General features: G+C 39.4%; 1 protein-coding gene across 1 annotated transcript in view; it reads right to left on the bottom strand.

Annotated features, from left to right (window-relative positions):
• LOC117427757 (transmembrane protein 132C-like) overlaps positions 1 to 13,042 on the bottom strand; it is a 102,124-nt gene extending 89,082 nt beyond the window's left edge. The window contains exon 1 of the mRNA XM_034046019.3: positions 12,439 to 13,042. Coding sequence (XP_033901910.3) covers positions 12,439 to 12,532 — 94 coding nt within the window. The 5' untranslated portion in view covers positions 12,533 to 13,042. The remainder of the gene's footprint in view (positions 1 to 12,438) is intronic.
• Positions 13,043 to 13,398: the final 356 nt, after the last annotated feature.

Here is a 13,398-nt window from a genome sequence, read left to right as displayed (position 1 = left end):
CATGGTGAATCACATCCGAGTATGGTAAAGCTTGAGAACAAAAACATGCTTAAGCATGGGAAAACACGGGGAATACATGGTACGAGGAGCACATGGCAAACTGCTACATTCCTGTAAGCGCAGCGTTTTTGAAAGTATGGACGAGAAACTGCAAAAAGTCGGTCGCAAGTGATATGTTTGTTGATCTCAACCACATGACAAAATTCACACGCAGCTGAGTTTGAAGGAAGACTCAAAATGACAGACCAAGGAATGGATAGACATGCAGGCAACACAGGTAATATTAATAGTAATAATACAACTACAATTACTATCACAACTACTAAGACTACAACTGGGACTCCTCCTCCTCTTCAAACTAGTACTACTGCTAAATAATACACAGCAACAACTGTCTTACATTTTATGTATAGCGGGGGGGGGAACATTTTTTAAAACCTAACTTCCTTATCATTTCATTTAGCTTTTCATTTCTAATAAATCTTGCACTGCTCATCAGGGGATAGTGGAAGAAGGGAAATGGTACATGAATCTAATACAAATGAAGGGAATGGATTTTAAAGCCTCTGGGACCTTTTAAGGCAAAGATGTAAAACTGAACACGAATGACGGAGTAGCGCAGAGTGTTTGTAAAAGCTGTAGCCACTCACAGCAAAGCCCTTATCTGAAATCTGCTCTCCAGCGAATCCCTGGGAAAAAAAAAAATATCTAACAAATCCAATAATTCTTCTTAATTCAGTTTGAAGTTCCATTAGCTCGCCAGAAAAAATGTGTCAACCCTTAATGCTCAGATATGTATCAGTGCCAAGACTTAAATCCTGAGGTATTTAAGTGTTTAATAACGGCTACTGTATGTGTAATGTTAGATTTAATCTGATCCACTGGAAAGCTGAAAAAAGATTAAATTCAGCATCACTATTTAGTCCAGCAACATATGGAAAAAGCATAAATCTTATCAAAACAGAAAATTCTCCTACCGCTGATATGATTGAGTGCAGTATATATATATATATATATATATATATATATATATATATATATATATATATATAATGACACACATACACATGCATTATATAACTCCTTCATGTATATTTTATGAGAAATATAGGATTGTAGGATCTACTAACTAAATGGCTTATTTTGAAGAAAAAAAGACACAGATTTAAATTTAATTTCCTACCTTGACAACTATCCACAAACCATTATTTATCCCACTTCTAAGGTAAGCAGATTACTGAAGGTGAATTCACTTGTTTTAAGAGGGTGTAATGAAGGCAGCCTCACACAGATTACTGAAGGTGAATTCACTTGTTTTAAGAGTGTGTAATGAAGGCAGCCTCACTCAGATTATTAGAATTCTATCATGTAGTTTTCCTCCCTCGTCTAGGTCCAGATTTGACGAGAAAAAAAAACAAACATTTGGTATCCCTTTCCCACAGAACTGGGATTTACCGGTTATCTTTCAAGGCAACACACTGAATCCTGCAGCTGTAATCCTTTTAAAAGACAGAAAAAAAGCAAACCATGGAAGTCCTTAGCAGACCTTTACTTTCGCGTTGCTAAATTCAATTGCTGATATGTGCGCAATGCAGCTTTTAAACAGCTATGAAATAAAGAGTATTCTTCATTTCGAAAATGTCTTTCACATGCCTGTTGTAGTTACAGGGTCATTAACCCTTATGGCTTGCATTTAAAATCTATATTGAAATCTTTTAAAATCTATAAATTCAGCCCAATTCCGAACTCTGCAAGGTAAGTAATATGCTAATCATCAATATATACGCAGAAGATGAATGTACACATACAGTATATTCCATATGTTACTACCACACCTGACTTGGTTTCCTGGTATAAATTATACAGTTTGTATGAAAAACAATTATGAAACAAAATGGAAAACACTGTATAAAAATAAATACCCAAAAGATGTACAAAAAAAAAAAAAAAGGTACAAAATAATTAAGAAAGCCATTGCTACAAAGATCTTTAAACCAGCAATTAGGGAGAGTGACAGCTGATGAATCAGCCTCTGATGAATCTTAGCAGTTACACAACTTTTTAACAGCTGTTCCTTCTGAGGGGGGTCTTTCACTTCATCTCTTCTCTATGGGGGGGGGGGGTGGTGTTAATAATATACCAGTTCACAGAAGACACTGCTCATTATGGTAGAAAAACAAGCCAGCGGCCAAATAATACAACAATCGTTTCCGGAAACACATTTAGTAAGGACGAGAATAACAAGACGCTGAAAACACACAATTTAAAACCCAGCCAGCTTCGCATGAATTAAAGCTCCAAAAGGATGAGTGTACCCTTTCCACCAGCCTTGTCTTGTTAATTAATTCAGACTTGTGTTGAATGGGGTGTTCTGGTGTGCATGTTTGTTCCAGTTGAACGGGTACTGTAAGAAAATGGATATGTGAATTAGAAAAAGAGAAGACACAGTGTTGTTGTGGGTACATTTCTAACACCTACTGTTCTAACACCTACTGCAGAGATTACAAAGTATTTGGAGCATACTATATACTGTATATATCTATATCTATACATATATATATATTTTGTTTGGTTTGTTTGTTTCCCCCCCAGCAAATCCCTTGTGCATTGAAACACTCCACTTCTGCTGCCAGTGAGATGCCTCAATAGACGAGAGCTGGTTAGATCCTCCTCTCCATTTAAGGATTCCTGCAGTTCCAAATCCATATAGAGTGACAAAACCCCTGCAGATCTCCTCCAGGGGATGCCAGCCAGGTCCTGAAAGCCTTGTCGGGTTTCTATACTCCCTACAGCAGTGGTGTCACTCTCCTTTGTAACAAGGTGAGAATCTGACCTTGTGTGCGAGAGAAACAGAAGGAATTTGAGCACTGCCTCCCACGCAGCTCAATGCCAGTGTTTAGACATCGGCACTGACAGCCCTCAGCTAAAACCATACATGCTTTACAGAGCACTGTCCTGTGAAACAGCTTGAATACCCCAGGCGGTGACTGTGCACCTAAAGAAGGAGAGAGACTGTGAAAGAAAGAGCAGGCATGTCAAGAAAACAAAACCAGATACTGTACGGACTTCTGCACGGAACATGCGTTTCAAAATCTTCCTCCTGCGCAGCGGAAAATCAATCTCACCGTTCATTCCTGGTTTTGTAATGGGAAAGAATGGTGTTTTCTTAAACTGTATTATAAATACTGAAGGCGACTTTCACCACAACAGTGAAAATATTGTCTTTCCAACGAATTCCAGCCTGTAAAAGATTAATCACTTTGCAAAATATAAATATAAAAAAAAGCCTTTCCCCAGATCATGCAGTCTCTGCAATTACAAGCTTTTCAGTTCTGCAAAGCTTGAAAATAAATAAATTAAAAAAAAAAAGACAGAAACAAGCAAGTCTTGGGTTAATCACTTTTCTCAATCCACGGTCTTAATTCCTTGAATGCTGTCCCTGCAACACAAACCACTGACCCGCGGATTTGCTAACAAAGTCCTGACTAGGACCGTAACAATGGGCTCTAGCCTTGCTGGAGTGGGGTTGGGGTTGGGGACAGGGGGACGTCAGTGTAATTAATTCTATCAGTCTGAATGAAGACACAAGCTTTACGGGTTACGATTATGCTAATGGCTCGAAGCTGTGTGGCAAATGGATGCAACTGTCCAGTTCAAAAAAAACAATCCCTCCAGTGATCTATCAGGCCCTCAGGGGAACTTTTCATCTGAAGCAGGGACTTACAAAGGGAGCTGTATGCCTTTTTATTAGCATTATTACAACGCTGTAGTCGGCTTCTTTTCCCGCACATCCCTAAGCACGTCAGCTAATCGATGTGGGTCCAAGGTCCTTTAAATAAGAGCACACGACGGGAAGCTGCTGAATATGAATGATGTTCTGTGACTGACAGGATGCATTACAGCAGATCACAGGCAAGGAGAGCACTAATGTCACACTGCTGCTGCCTATAATAACCCGAAGCATTCAGCACTTGATACAGTCCTGCTGTGCACTTCCAAGTCCGTCTCATACTCTAGTGCTGGACGGAGAAGCAGATCATGCCTGCACAGGATTTCAAACACAGCCTTTACAATGCACTGCACCGCTGTGCCACTGAGGTGAACCTTTACACCACACAGGAATAATCCAACCCCCCTGACCCTTTTTTGGGGGTAATTCGGACTGGCATTCTGCTTTTAAAAACGAGCCCTATCCTTTTCCAAGATAGAAGCCTCCCGAGGAAAATGACTAAACAAAGCAGAACTGAAAAAAAAAGAGCTGATGTTTGAATTACCATGAAGTTCACTTGCATAATTATGGTAATGGTCGCATTCCCATTGAATTACAATTGATGTCATTTTGACCTCATGTTGTGATTCTTTTCACCTTCTGAAGGTGTTTAATGCATCCCATAAATAAAAATAAGATGGTGAAAAAGCGAGGTTGAATAAAAAGAACACGCGCACAGACACACACACGCACGCACAGACACACACACGCACACACACGCGCACACACACAGACACACACACAGACACACACATGCACACACAGACACAGACACACACGCACACACACATACACTCGCACACACACACACACACAGACACACACAGACAGACACACACGCGCACACAGACAGACACACACACAGACACAGACACACACGCACACACACATACACACGCACACACACACACACGCACTATAATCTCCTTTCCACTGTAACATAATGGCTGTTAGTCGAGGCACGCTCAGAGAAACGACTGAGCTCCCGGTTGCTTTGATCAGTTTTAGATAATAAAGAGTTCAACGGGTGATCCCCTTGGATCTCCAGACTGTAGGAAGACTAAAGAGAACAGAAATTGTCCTCAGCAACGGTCGCATGATGGAAGCAAGAACCAGCCGTTAATCCTAACGTGGTTTATACCAATAAAGCAGGCAGGCCCTTTCTGTAAGCGTACGGGTGCGTTTTCCTTTTTAGCCCACATTGTGTAGCTGAGCCATTGTGCTGCACACATACAGTATAGCCGGCACTATGCTGCGCACATACAGTGTAGCCGGCACTATGCTGCGCACATACAGTATAGCCGGCACTATGCTGCGCACATACAGTGTAGCCGGCACTGTGCTGCGCACATAGCAACTTTTTTTGAACGCTGTTTCACAGTCAGGCTAAAATGTATGTTTCAAATGATTTATAATCCTACATAACCCTTTCCTAATAATAATAATAATAATAATAATAATAATAATAATAATAATAATAATAATAATAATGCTTGCCATGTTCTTGTTTCAAATATCTGAAATTCATCAGGCTATAGTTTAAAGTTATAAAGAACTTGTTTTCAAGAAACACATTGGGCAGAGTGATCGTGTAAACCCTTACTGATCAAAACCAAGCACACCTCCTTTCCACGCAATGCAGAAAGACCGTTACAATCAGTCTGGATTTCAGAAGGAAAATGCAGTTTACAAACACAATATTTTTTCTTAATTTACTCATGAACACAGCCAAAAGGACCCAATATATTACATTTCTTTTGCATACAAGAACAAATAATTAAGGATTGAAATTAATCTGTTGTTCCCCAATAAAATTAATTAAGCAAACTAAAGATATATTTTAATTGCTTTTGTCACACATATTTACGTTATCTGTCATGTCTAATGAGACCCTTTTAAGTGCAATTAATAATTAACAATGTGCTTAGTCATGATCTCAACATTACATTCTACTGATCTAAACATAAAAACAATGAGATGTGTTTAACTGAAAACAGCCCATAAAGTGATTAACAATAGAATAAAATAATATAGCCTTAGTTGAAAAATAACACAGAAGACAATTATTATTTAACAGAACCAACAGTAATGATCAACCCCCAGCTGTCTTTAAAATAAAACCAGACGTATTTATTTATTCATACAGGAAAGCCTTTGAGATGCAACGTCTCCTTTGCACAGCAATCCTGTAGAAAGCATAAAAAAAAAAAAACAGTAACATTTTACAAAGGACAAAAAGCATAATTAAAAAAGATTTATTGGCTTAATTGTGAATGAATTAGAAGCTCAGTGTAACATGTATTCCATGTTCTCCAGTGTGTTTGGCGCACAGGAGGAGGTCTCAATGGTCTCGTTATATGCTCGTGTGCTTCAGCTTCACAGAGGGTCAAGTTGTACGCTGCGTTACTGTACAAAACAGTGATTTATTTTACTGTACAGAGTGACGGTGAGGCTACGAATGCCCCTATATGAAAGACCAACATTAGAAAACAAAAGTGGTTTCAGAGCTGCTCCAGTCATATTTGCAGGCTATAGGAATCTTGTATATGGTACCCATTGCTTCGTCTAGAGTATGCAAGAATGTAAATTTAACCCAGATTACTGTATCTATGACAAATGCTACTGTAGTGTTTAGTAAATGAGCAGTCATCGATTGCAATGAACGTGCCAGAACAAGGCAATAGAGTTCCTGTTGACAGCAGGCTAGTCAGTTATTGTTTAAAAAACGAACATAATTGGTTGATCACCACACTTCATAAAAAAAGCAATACTAATCCATTATGCTGAGCAGCTGACAAAGGATACAGTGCGCTTGCCTCAGTTTGGCAGCCCCCCTGAGAACTGCACTCTCCAGCACTGTGTATGTCACTCCCAAAAGATCAAGAACCAAATATAGCAATCTATAGATGAAAGACATTGCCTAAGGATTGATTAGAGTGTTGTAACCTAAAGCATTTGCAAAGCACAAACCTGTAAAAGCAGCTCAAAGCTTTGCCTGTGCAATAACCTTGCTCCAAAGAGTAGGCTTGTCAAGTGTTCATTGTGTGGGATGGTCCCTCGCTTGCACTGCTTTGTGAATGTGTCATGCATACAAACAGTACAGTTGCCAAATCCAAGAATGTTTACGGGCCAAAATCTTTAAAAGCAGCATGACGTTTTCTTTTTCGTTAGTCATTTTTTTTGCGTCGTACCTTACTGTAAACCTCCTGGAAGTCAGTGTGTGCAATCTGTACCAAGCCCCCTCTGTAAACTACAGCAGCATGATCCTAAAGAGGACTGAGACTGCACCATGGAGTGCCATAGTCCCCTTGACTCCTTCTGCACAGATGCTGCTAAAACATTTGTATTCCCCCTTTGCAAGTGCACCTGCGAAGAAAAATGGGAGCAAATGTACTGCACAGTAGTATTTCTATGGGGCATCTGAAGAGGTACCTAAGTGGAAATAACACAAAAAACAAAAATAAATCCGCCTGAGCTTGAAGCTAACAATCCCAGCTTAGTCACACCCCACTAGAACCAGCGTCTCCACCACAGGCTTAATACTCTTCGGCTTTGTGAGCTGTGAACGGCAGCCAACTTTAAATTAATTTACCCTCGGCTCTGTATTCGTTAGCTATTTATTTCTTCTTTTTTTTTTATCAGTCTCAACAGCCCTTAAACGATAAGCCTGTGATCACCTAACCTTGGTGCCCTTAGCTCACGTTGTTTGCCAAAACAAATGCATTGTAGGAATTATGCAGCCATGTAGCGCAGCCTCGCTGTGGGATTGGGAGGACTTAGCCCCAGTATTTATACAAGGCCACCCTCTATAGTGAGAGGATTGGGATGTCTGAGAACTCCCAGGCAACCGAGCAGTCGAGCTGAAAAAACGTACTGAAGTCTAAACCCCACTGTGAATTAACATGAACTGCAGTGAGAGGGTCAGGAAACGAGGGCTGCAGAAACAAACAGTTCCTTACATGAGCTGGAGTACCAGGACAAACACAGCCAGGAACTTACACAGCACTGGCCCTGGAGCGAACAAGCAAACACACACCGCTTCAAATGCATTCGCCGATAAAACCAACAGCCGTTCATAAAACACGATGTATAAATGACGTCTACTGGTCAGGGGGTCGATTCTGTTATTGATAGAAAAGGTTTCTCCTCAGAGATTTAGTTCATTGAAATATGGTATGATTTATTCTTTTTTTTCCCAGATAATTCAATTTGAAAGAATATTCGATTATTTGTATAATTTCTTAAGAATATACACAGATAAAAACAGGCTTACACGATACTGTACAGGAAATATCACTCTGGTAAAACAGCACACGGTACAGTCTTTATTATAGTAATTATTTTTAAATGTTCAAGAGTAGCTACCATTCCCAGAACCGTGGCAGGTCACAGTCGTTTATGAATAGCGCCCAGTTCAGTTCGTATGCAGGGCATGTAAAAGGTTTTGGCAGTGCAATGGGGGAAACTGGGACATGATTATTTCTCGATGAATGGAACAACTTTAGAAAGGAAATTCAGTCCGTCTGAGCTGCTTAAAATCATCACGCTTACATATTTTCAGGAGCATGCACAGTAAAATGCACAGCTTCCTTCATAGGCAATGTTACTATTCTGAGACCGGAAGTGATGATTCAAGAACTAAAAGCAGTTATCTCTGTGATAAGTTAATACACTGAGAGCTCGGGCACTCCCTGTTTTGTCAAAGTTGAGGAATTTTAATAAATGGGACCGCACATGCATACCCAGATGCATAATGAAGGAAAGAAATTGGCAAGCGCATCACATCTGTACATTGTAAAAATAATGTGATATCTTGTAACAATTGTCGCCCTGGATAAGGGCATCTGCTAAGAAATAAATAATAATAATAATAATAATAATAATAATAATCTCAAGGTGTGGTAGCCTACTGTATCCATCCTAACGAATTTCAAAGAGTTTAAAGTGGGAATGCTGAAAATATTTTTTGGTTGTTTTTCGAAGAACATTCACCCACAGAACAAGCAAGGAATGCAAGATCACTGCGGCTCTCGTCTGTATATCCCACTTCCACGTGTACATCTTCAACACAAAAGGTGTTTCAGGACACTGTCAAACTTTCATTTAAACACACCAACACCTCATACCACTCTTCCATTTCCCATTCTCGTCCATTCTAAGAAACACTCAAACAAACTCAATTTACAAATGTTTTGACTTGAAGTCTTTTTCAATGCCTTCAGTGTTGTGCACATGCTGTTGATATTTGTCATAGTCATCATAAGTACAGCTCTCATTTTGAACTTGGATGGATGTAAGTGAAACGCTTTGTATTACAGGCATTCAGTTATATTGATTGGATTTTCAAATGGAAAAAATACAGCTGAAAAACACCATATATGCATTGGAGGGTTGCTGATTACTCTTGTAATAACATCTAGACGCGAGTGTATATGATTATTCCCCCACCCACCCACCCCTCCTTCTACACACTATTTTCCCAAATTTCACCTTAGCTTGTCTATTTAACCATCGCTATGGGTGGGGTGATAATCAGACCCATTGATCACAGAAAACATTCAGAGATTGCAGCTTGTCAGCAGAGGTACAGTAGATCATCTGATAAAAATGTGAAACTCAGGGGTGCTTAAATCCTCTCCACGAACCACGAACACAGGCAGTGTCACCACGGTCCCACAATCACGCTCAACACTGTTGAACATGATGGGGGGGCATCACTTGCAGTCCTGTCCCTGATGACCTGCAAATTGATCTGTTCTGTCCGGTGAGTAGAAGAGGCGGTGGTGATGAGATTTCTCTTGAAAACTGTTGAAATCTTTGTCCACATAATCAATAGTTCATCTTTCGAATGGAACGTTACGGGAGAAACAGAGAAAAACATGCCGCCTGTTCATTTTACAAAAAACTAAATAAAATATTTTCAATTAATAGGACTATGAAACAGGCCAATCCTGTTTTGAGTTCAGTTACTCCAACTAAACGTTTTAACGGACAAGAAAATCACATGCAAGTTGCATTACAAAGAAATAGAGCAGAAAAACTGTAGAAGTGAGGGAGTTTCCTCAGAATCATCTTGCATTTTTAAATAACACCTAAGTTGGTCCAATAATGTGGAATGCTCTACTTTCAAAAAATGGGAGTTAATTAAAGACTGGATTAAATGCGCTTTAAATTCAATTTTAAATGAAGCATGGGGTCTTTAAAGCTAAACTAATAAAGGCACCTGCTGTGTCTGAACCTGGACTATATTACCACTGGGAATAGAGGCAGACAATCCTGAGAGCCTGGGAATGAAGTAATAAAGTAATACAGAGTCTGACTCCACGTTTATTAAAAAAAAAAAAAAAGCTGTAAATGCTAAAAGGAAATAAAAAGCTTGCAATGGACTCGTTCCTTTCTGATACACCATTCAATACGATGTACTGAAACATCCTTCATTATATCACAGAAATAAGCTGCCTCCTTCCACAAACCCAGCACAGCTCCATGAAGGTCCTACCCCAATGCAGCGGTCCCCTGTACTGAATCCCTCATCATGAGAGACCCTAGCGAGCCCAGGCTTCAGTGTTCATATGACATAGCAACATGATCACTGCAGGAGAGCCCTCGTCAAACAGTCCTGCAGTCTCTGTAGTGCTTAGAGATGTCCAAGCTCTTATTATGGGTGGAACTCAGCTACAGCAAACTACTGTAGTGTTAAGCAATTAAGACTGAACAAAGCATGCTCCATGATATGAGATATGAGTGCCATGTTATTCCTTTCAATATATGGAGGATCCACATATGAAAACAGCGTCTCAAGAAAGAAGCTGGTTATTACTGCAAGGTGAGTTATCATGGGGTGCAGAGTGGGGACTGGAATACCCTTCATGATTTTCTTTCTCATTATAATTACATGGATATGAAACTGCTTCCAAACACAGTCCGAGAGGAGCGTTCCTATTGTGACACCTGTCACCTCTGCAATCACATGCACCCCAGTAAGTACACCATCGATGCGCTGTCTTCGTTACATGCTACTATTTGTTTGTTTTCTCTCTCCATTGCTTAATCTTCTTCCTGTAAAACCTCAATCAGTGCAGTTGCATGTTTTAATTGATGAGCAGGGGCTTTACTTCGTATTCCTCTACGCCGACGGTGAAGGAGTGGGCTTTGTTGACATGGCAGCGGTATCATTATGCCAGCCATTTTAATAAGAGTGCACTTTGCTGAGGTCATTATGGCTATTTTAGAAGCTGGGTAATGCACATGGTGTTGAAAAGAAATATGGGAATACAAGAACGAGCTGATGCCCATCAATGTAAAAACTACCCAAGAATGAAGTGTAAACCACAGACCACCTCAGCATGTCTATTTTACACTCATTAACAGACACACTCCCAGCTGCAAATTAAACAACAAAGCTCTGTATTCATAAAGCATTAGTATCCCTGTAGATTTATAGGCTTTCAATATAATCAATTGCACATTATTGATTTATAAAAAAAAATGGCCCAGTCTTAACTCCTTCCATGAACTGGTTATTTTATTAGTATTTATTTTTTCAGTTTTGAATATCAGTGCGTTTTAGCACAAACCCTAAAACTTGCTTCAGTTTAATCACCAGATAATTTATTATTGTATTAGCTTTTAACATCTAGTGTGAAGCACACAGCTCTCCATCATCCTATAGCCTTGACTGAAAGAGAACAATTTGTCCATTAATGTGACAAACACATGTAGTGCAACGTAGAACACGAAAGGCAATGAATATTATTCTCACAATGGACTATATACAGGGTTTTTTTCAGAAGCGGATAATAATAATAATAATAATAATAATAATAATAATAATAATTATTATTATTATTATTATTATTATTATTATTATTATTATTATTATTATTATTATTATTAAACCACTGTAAGTCGCCCTGTATAAGGGCGTATGCTAAAGAATAAATAACAATAACAATAATAATAATAATAATAATAATAATAATAATAATAATAATAATAATAATAATTAAAAGTTATTTAAAATACAATATCGTTTCCATATACTTTTTTTTCTGATTACTGAAATCAGTAGTTTAAAATGTCTGCTATTAAATGAGGCATTTTCAAGGCTTACGCCGCCTCTTCAATCGATGCATGTCGGAGCGCTTTAGAGTATTTATAACAGCATATCCTTCCAGGAAAGCATCGACGAAGCTGCTGCATGAGATTTACTAGAATACCGCTTACCCGGCTTCAACATACTAACCCGTGTACAGGGTTAACCAGGCAGAGGAGACCGGAACGCGCCCTGTGCATTCAAAATGTATTGTGATGAACTACTAGAGCAATGAAATACTCAAGGAAGCAATATTATATATTTATTTATATATATATATATATATATATATATATATATATATATATATATATATATATATATATATATATATATATAAATCTGCGAGCGTGCTTAAAAAGTATTGGTAAAATAGAATTATAATTTTCCTTTAAAAGTTAAATGTAAGACAAGATATTTTATATTTTCCCCTTATGCATACATGTATTTTATGTTAAAAAAGTCAGAATCCGAAACGTTTTGCCTACTCTTCCCGAAGTTCGCGCAACAAGTCGCCCACCGCACTAGCCGACGTACCATTCTGCATACAGACAGTTCTGTGTATGCCTCTTACCTTCCCAGAGCACCGCCACGAGGATCAGTCTCCAAGCAGGACGGGGGTGCTGCTGCTTGACCCTGTTTGCAAACCGTACGGTGATCATCTTCATCCAGCATACAACAAGGGAACTACTGCGTGGAGCTGTATGGGGTTACTTTAAAGCTGCCAATATCGTACTTGCGTTACATAATCCAACTCTGAACAAAACCGCTCATCGGTGATGTTTGGGACCCCTCTACAATGCAGTAGCCCGTATGTGGACTTCTATTCCAAATGCAAACATGATGAGGGGCTGCGCTGGCAGACGCTGGCAGTGTAGTCACCCGAGTGTCCCTCCTTCTCCTGCTAACCAAAGTTTAATGCAACGAATGTATTGCTAGTGCAGTCCGTGTCCTGTTGTCATTTTAAATTTTAATCAGCTACTCCATCATCAGAAGTCGGTGGGCATCAGTAAATGAAGTAGCCTAGTCTGGAATGAATAACCGCACCGAGGCGCGCATTTTCTCCAGTCTCATCAGCACCGCTTCTCCACTCCAGCTCCCAGCGCTGTTTTACCTCAGATATCTGATTCAGAGTACAAATTTAGGCAAGGACTTCTCGATGAGAGAAAAAAAAAAACAGCGGAGGAGGGGTGTACTGACGTGTCAAAAGACCAATCGAAAATATACAAGCAGGCTGGGGGCGTTTTTAGTTTTATATTTTTTATGGAGGGGTTCAATAAACAGCCAATCCAAATGTGCAGGAGATTTTTATTGCGAGGAAGAGTTTTGCCTCGCCGATACAAAAAAAAAAAAAAAACACCCAGCTGCTAGCAGCGTTCAGGTAAGTATTGGTTGTGCTTAGGGTCACGGTGTCATGTGTTACTTTTTAAATTCTAGCTGTGATTACTGTAACCTGGTTTTAATGCTGGGCGTCACGAGGCTTATTGTGCCAGTGAGGCATGCCTGTTGACTGCACAGTTTGCAAAGCCCTTGA

Source organism: Acipenser ruthenus, chromosome 21, assembly GCF_902713425.1.
Source record: "Acipenser ruthenus chromosome 21, fAciRut3.2 maternal haplotype, whole genome shotgun sequence".
NCBI classification, from domain to species: domain Eukaryota; kingdom Metazoa; phylum Chordata; class Actinopteri; order Acipenseriformes; family Acipenseridae; genus Acipenser; species Acipenser ruthenus.
Note: the sequence above shows the minus strand (reverse complement) of the source record. Positions and strands in the feature narration are given on the sequence as shown.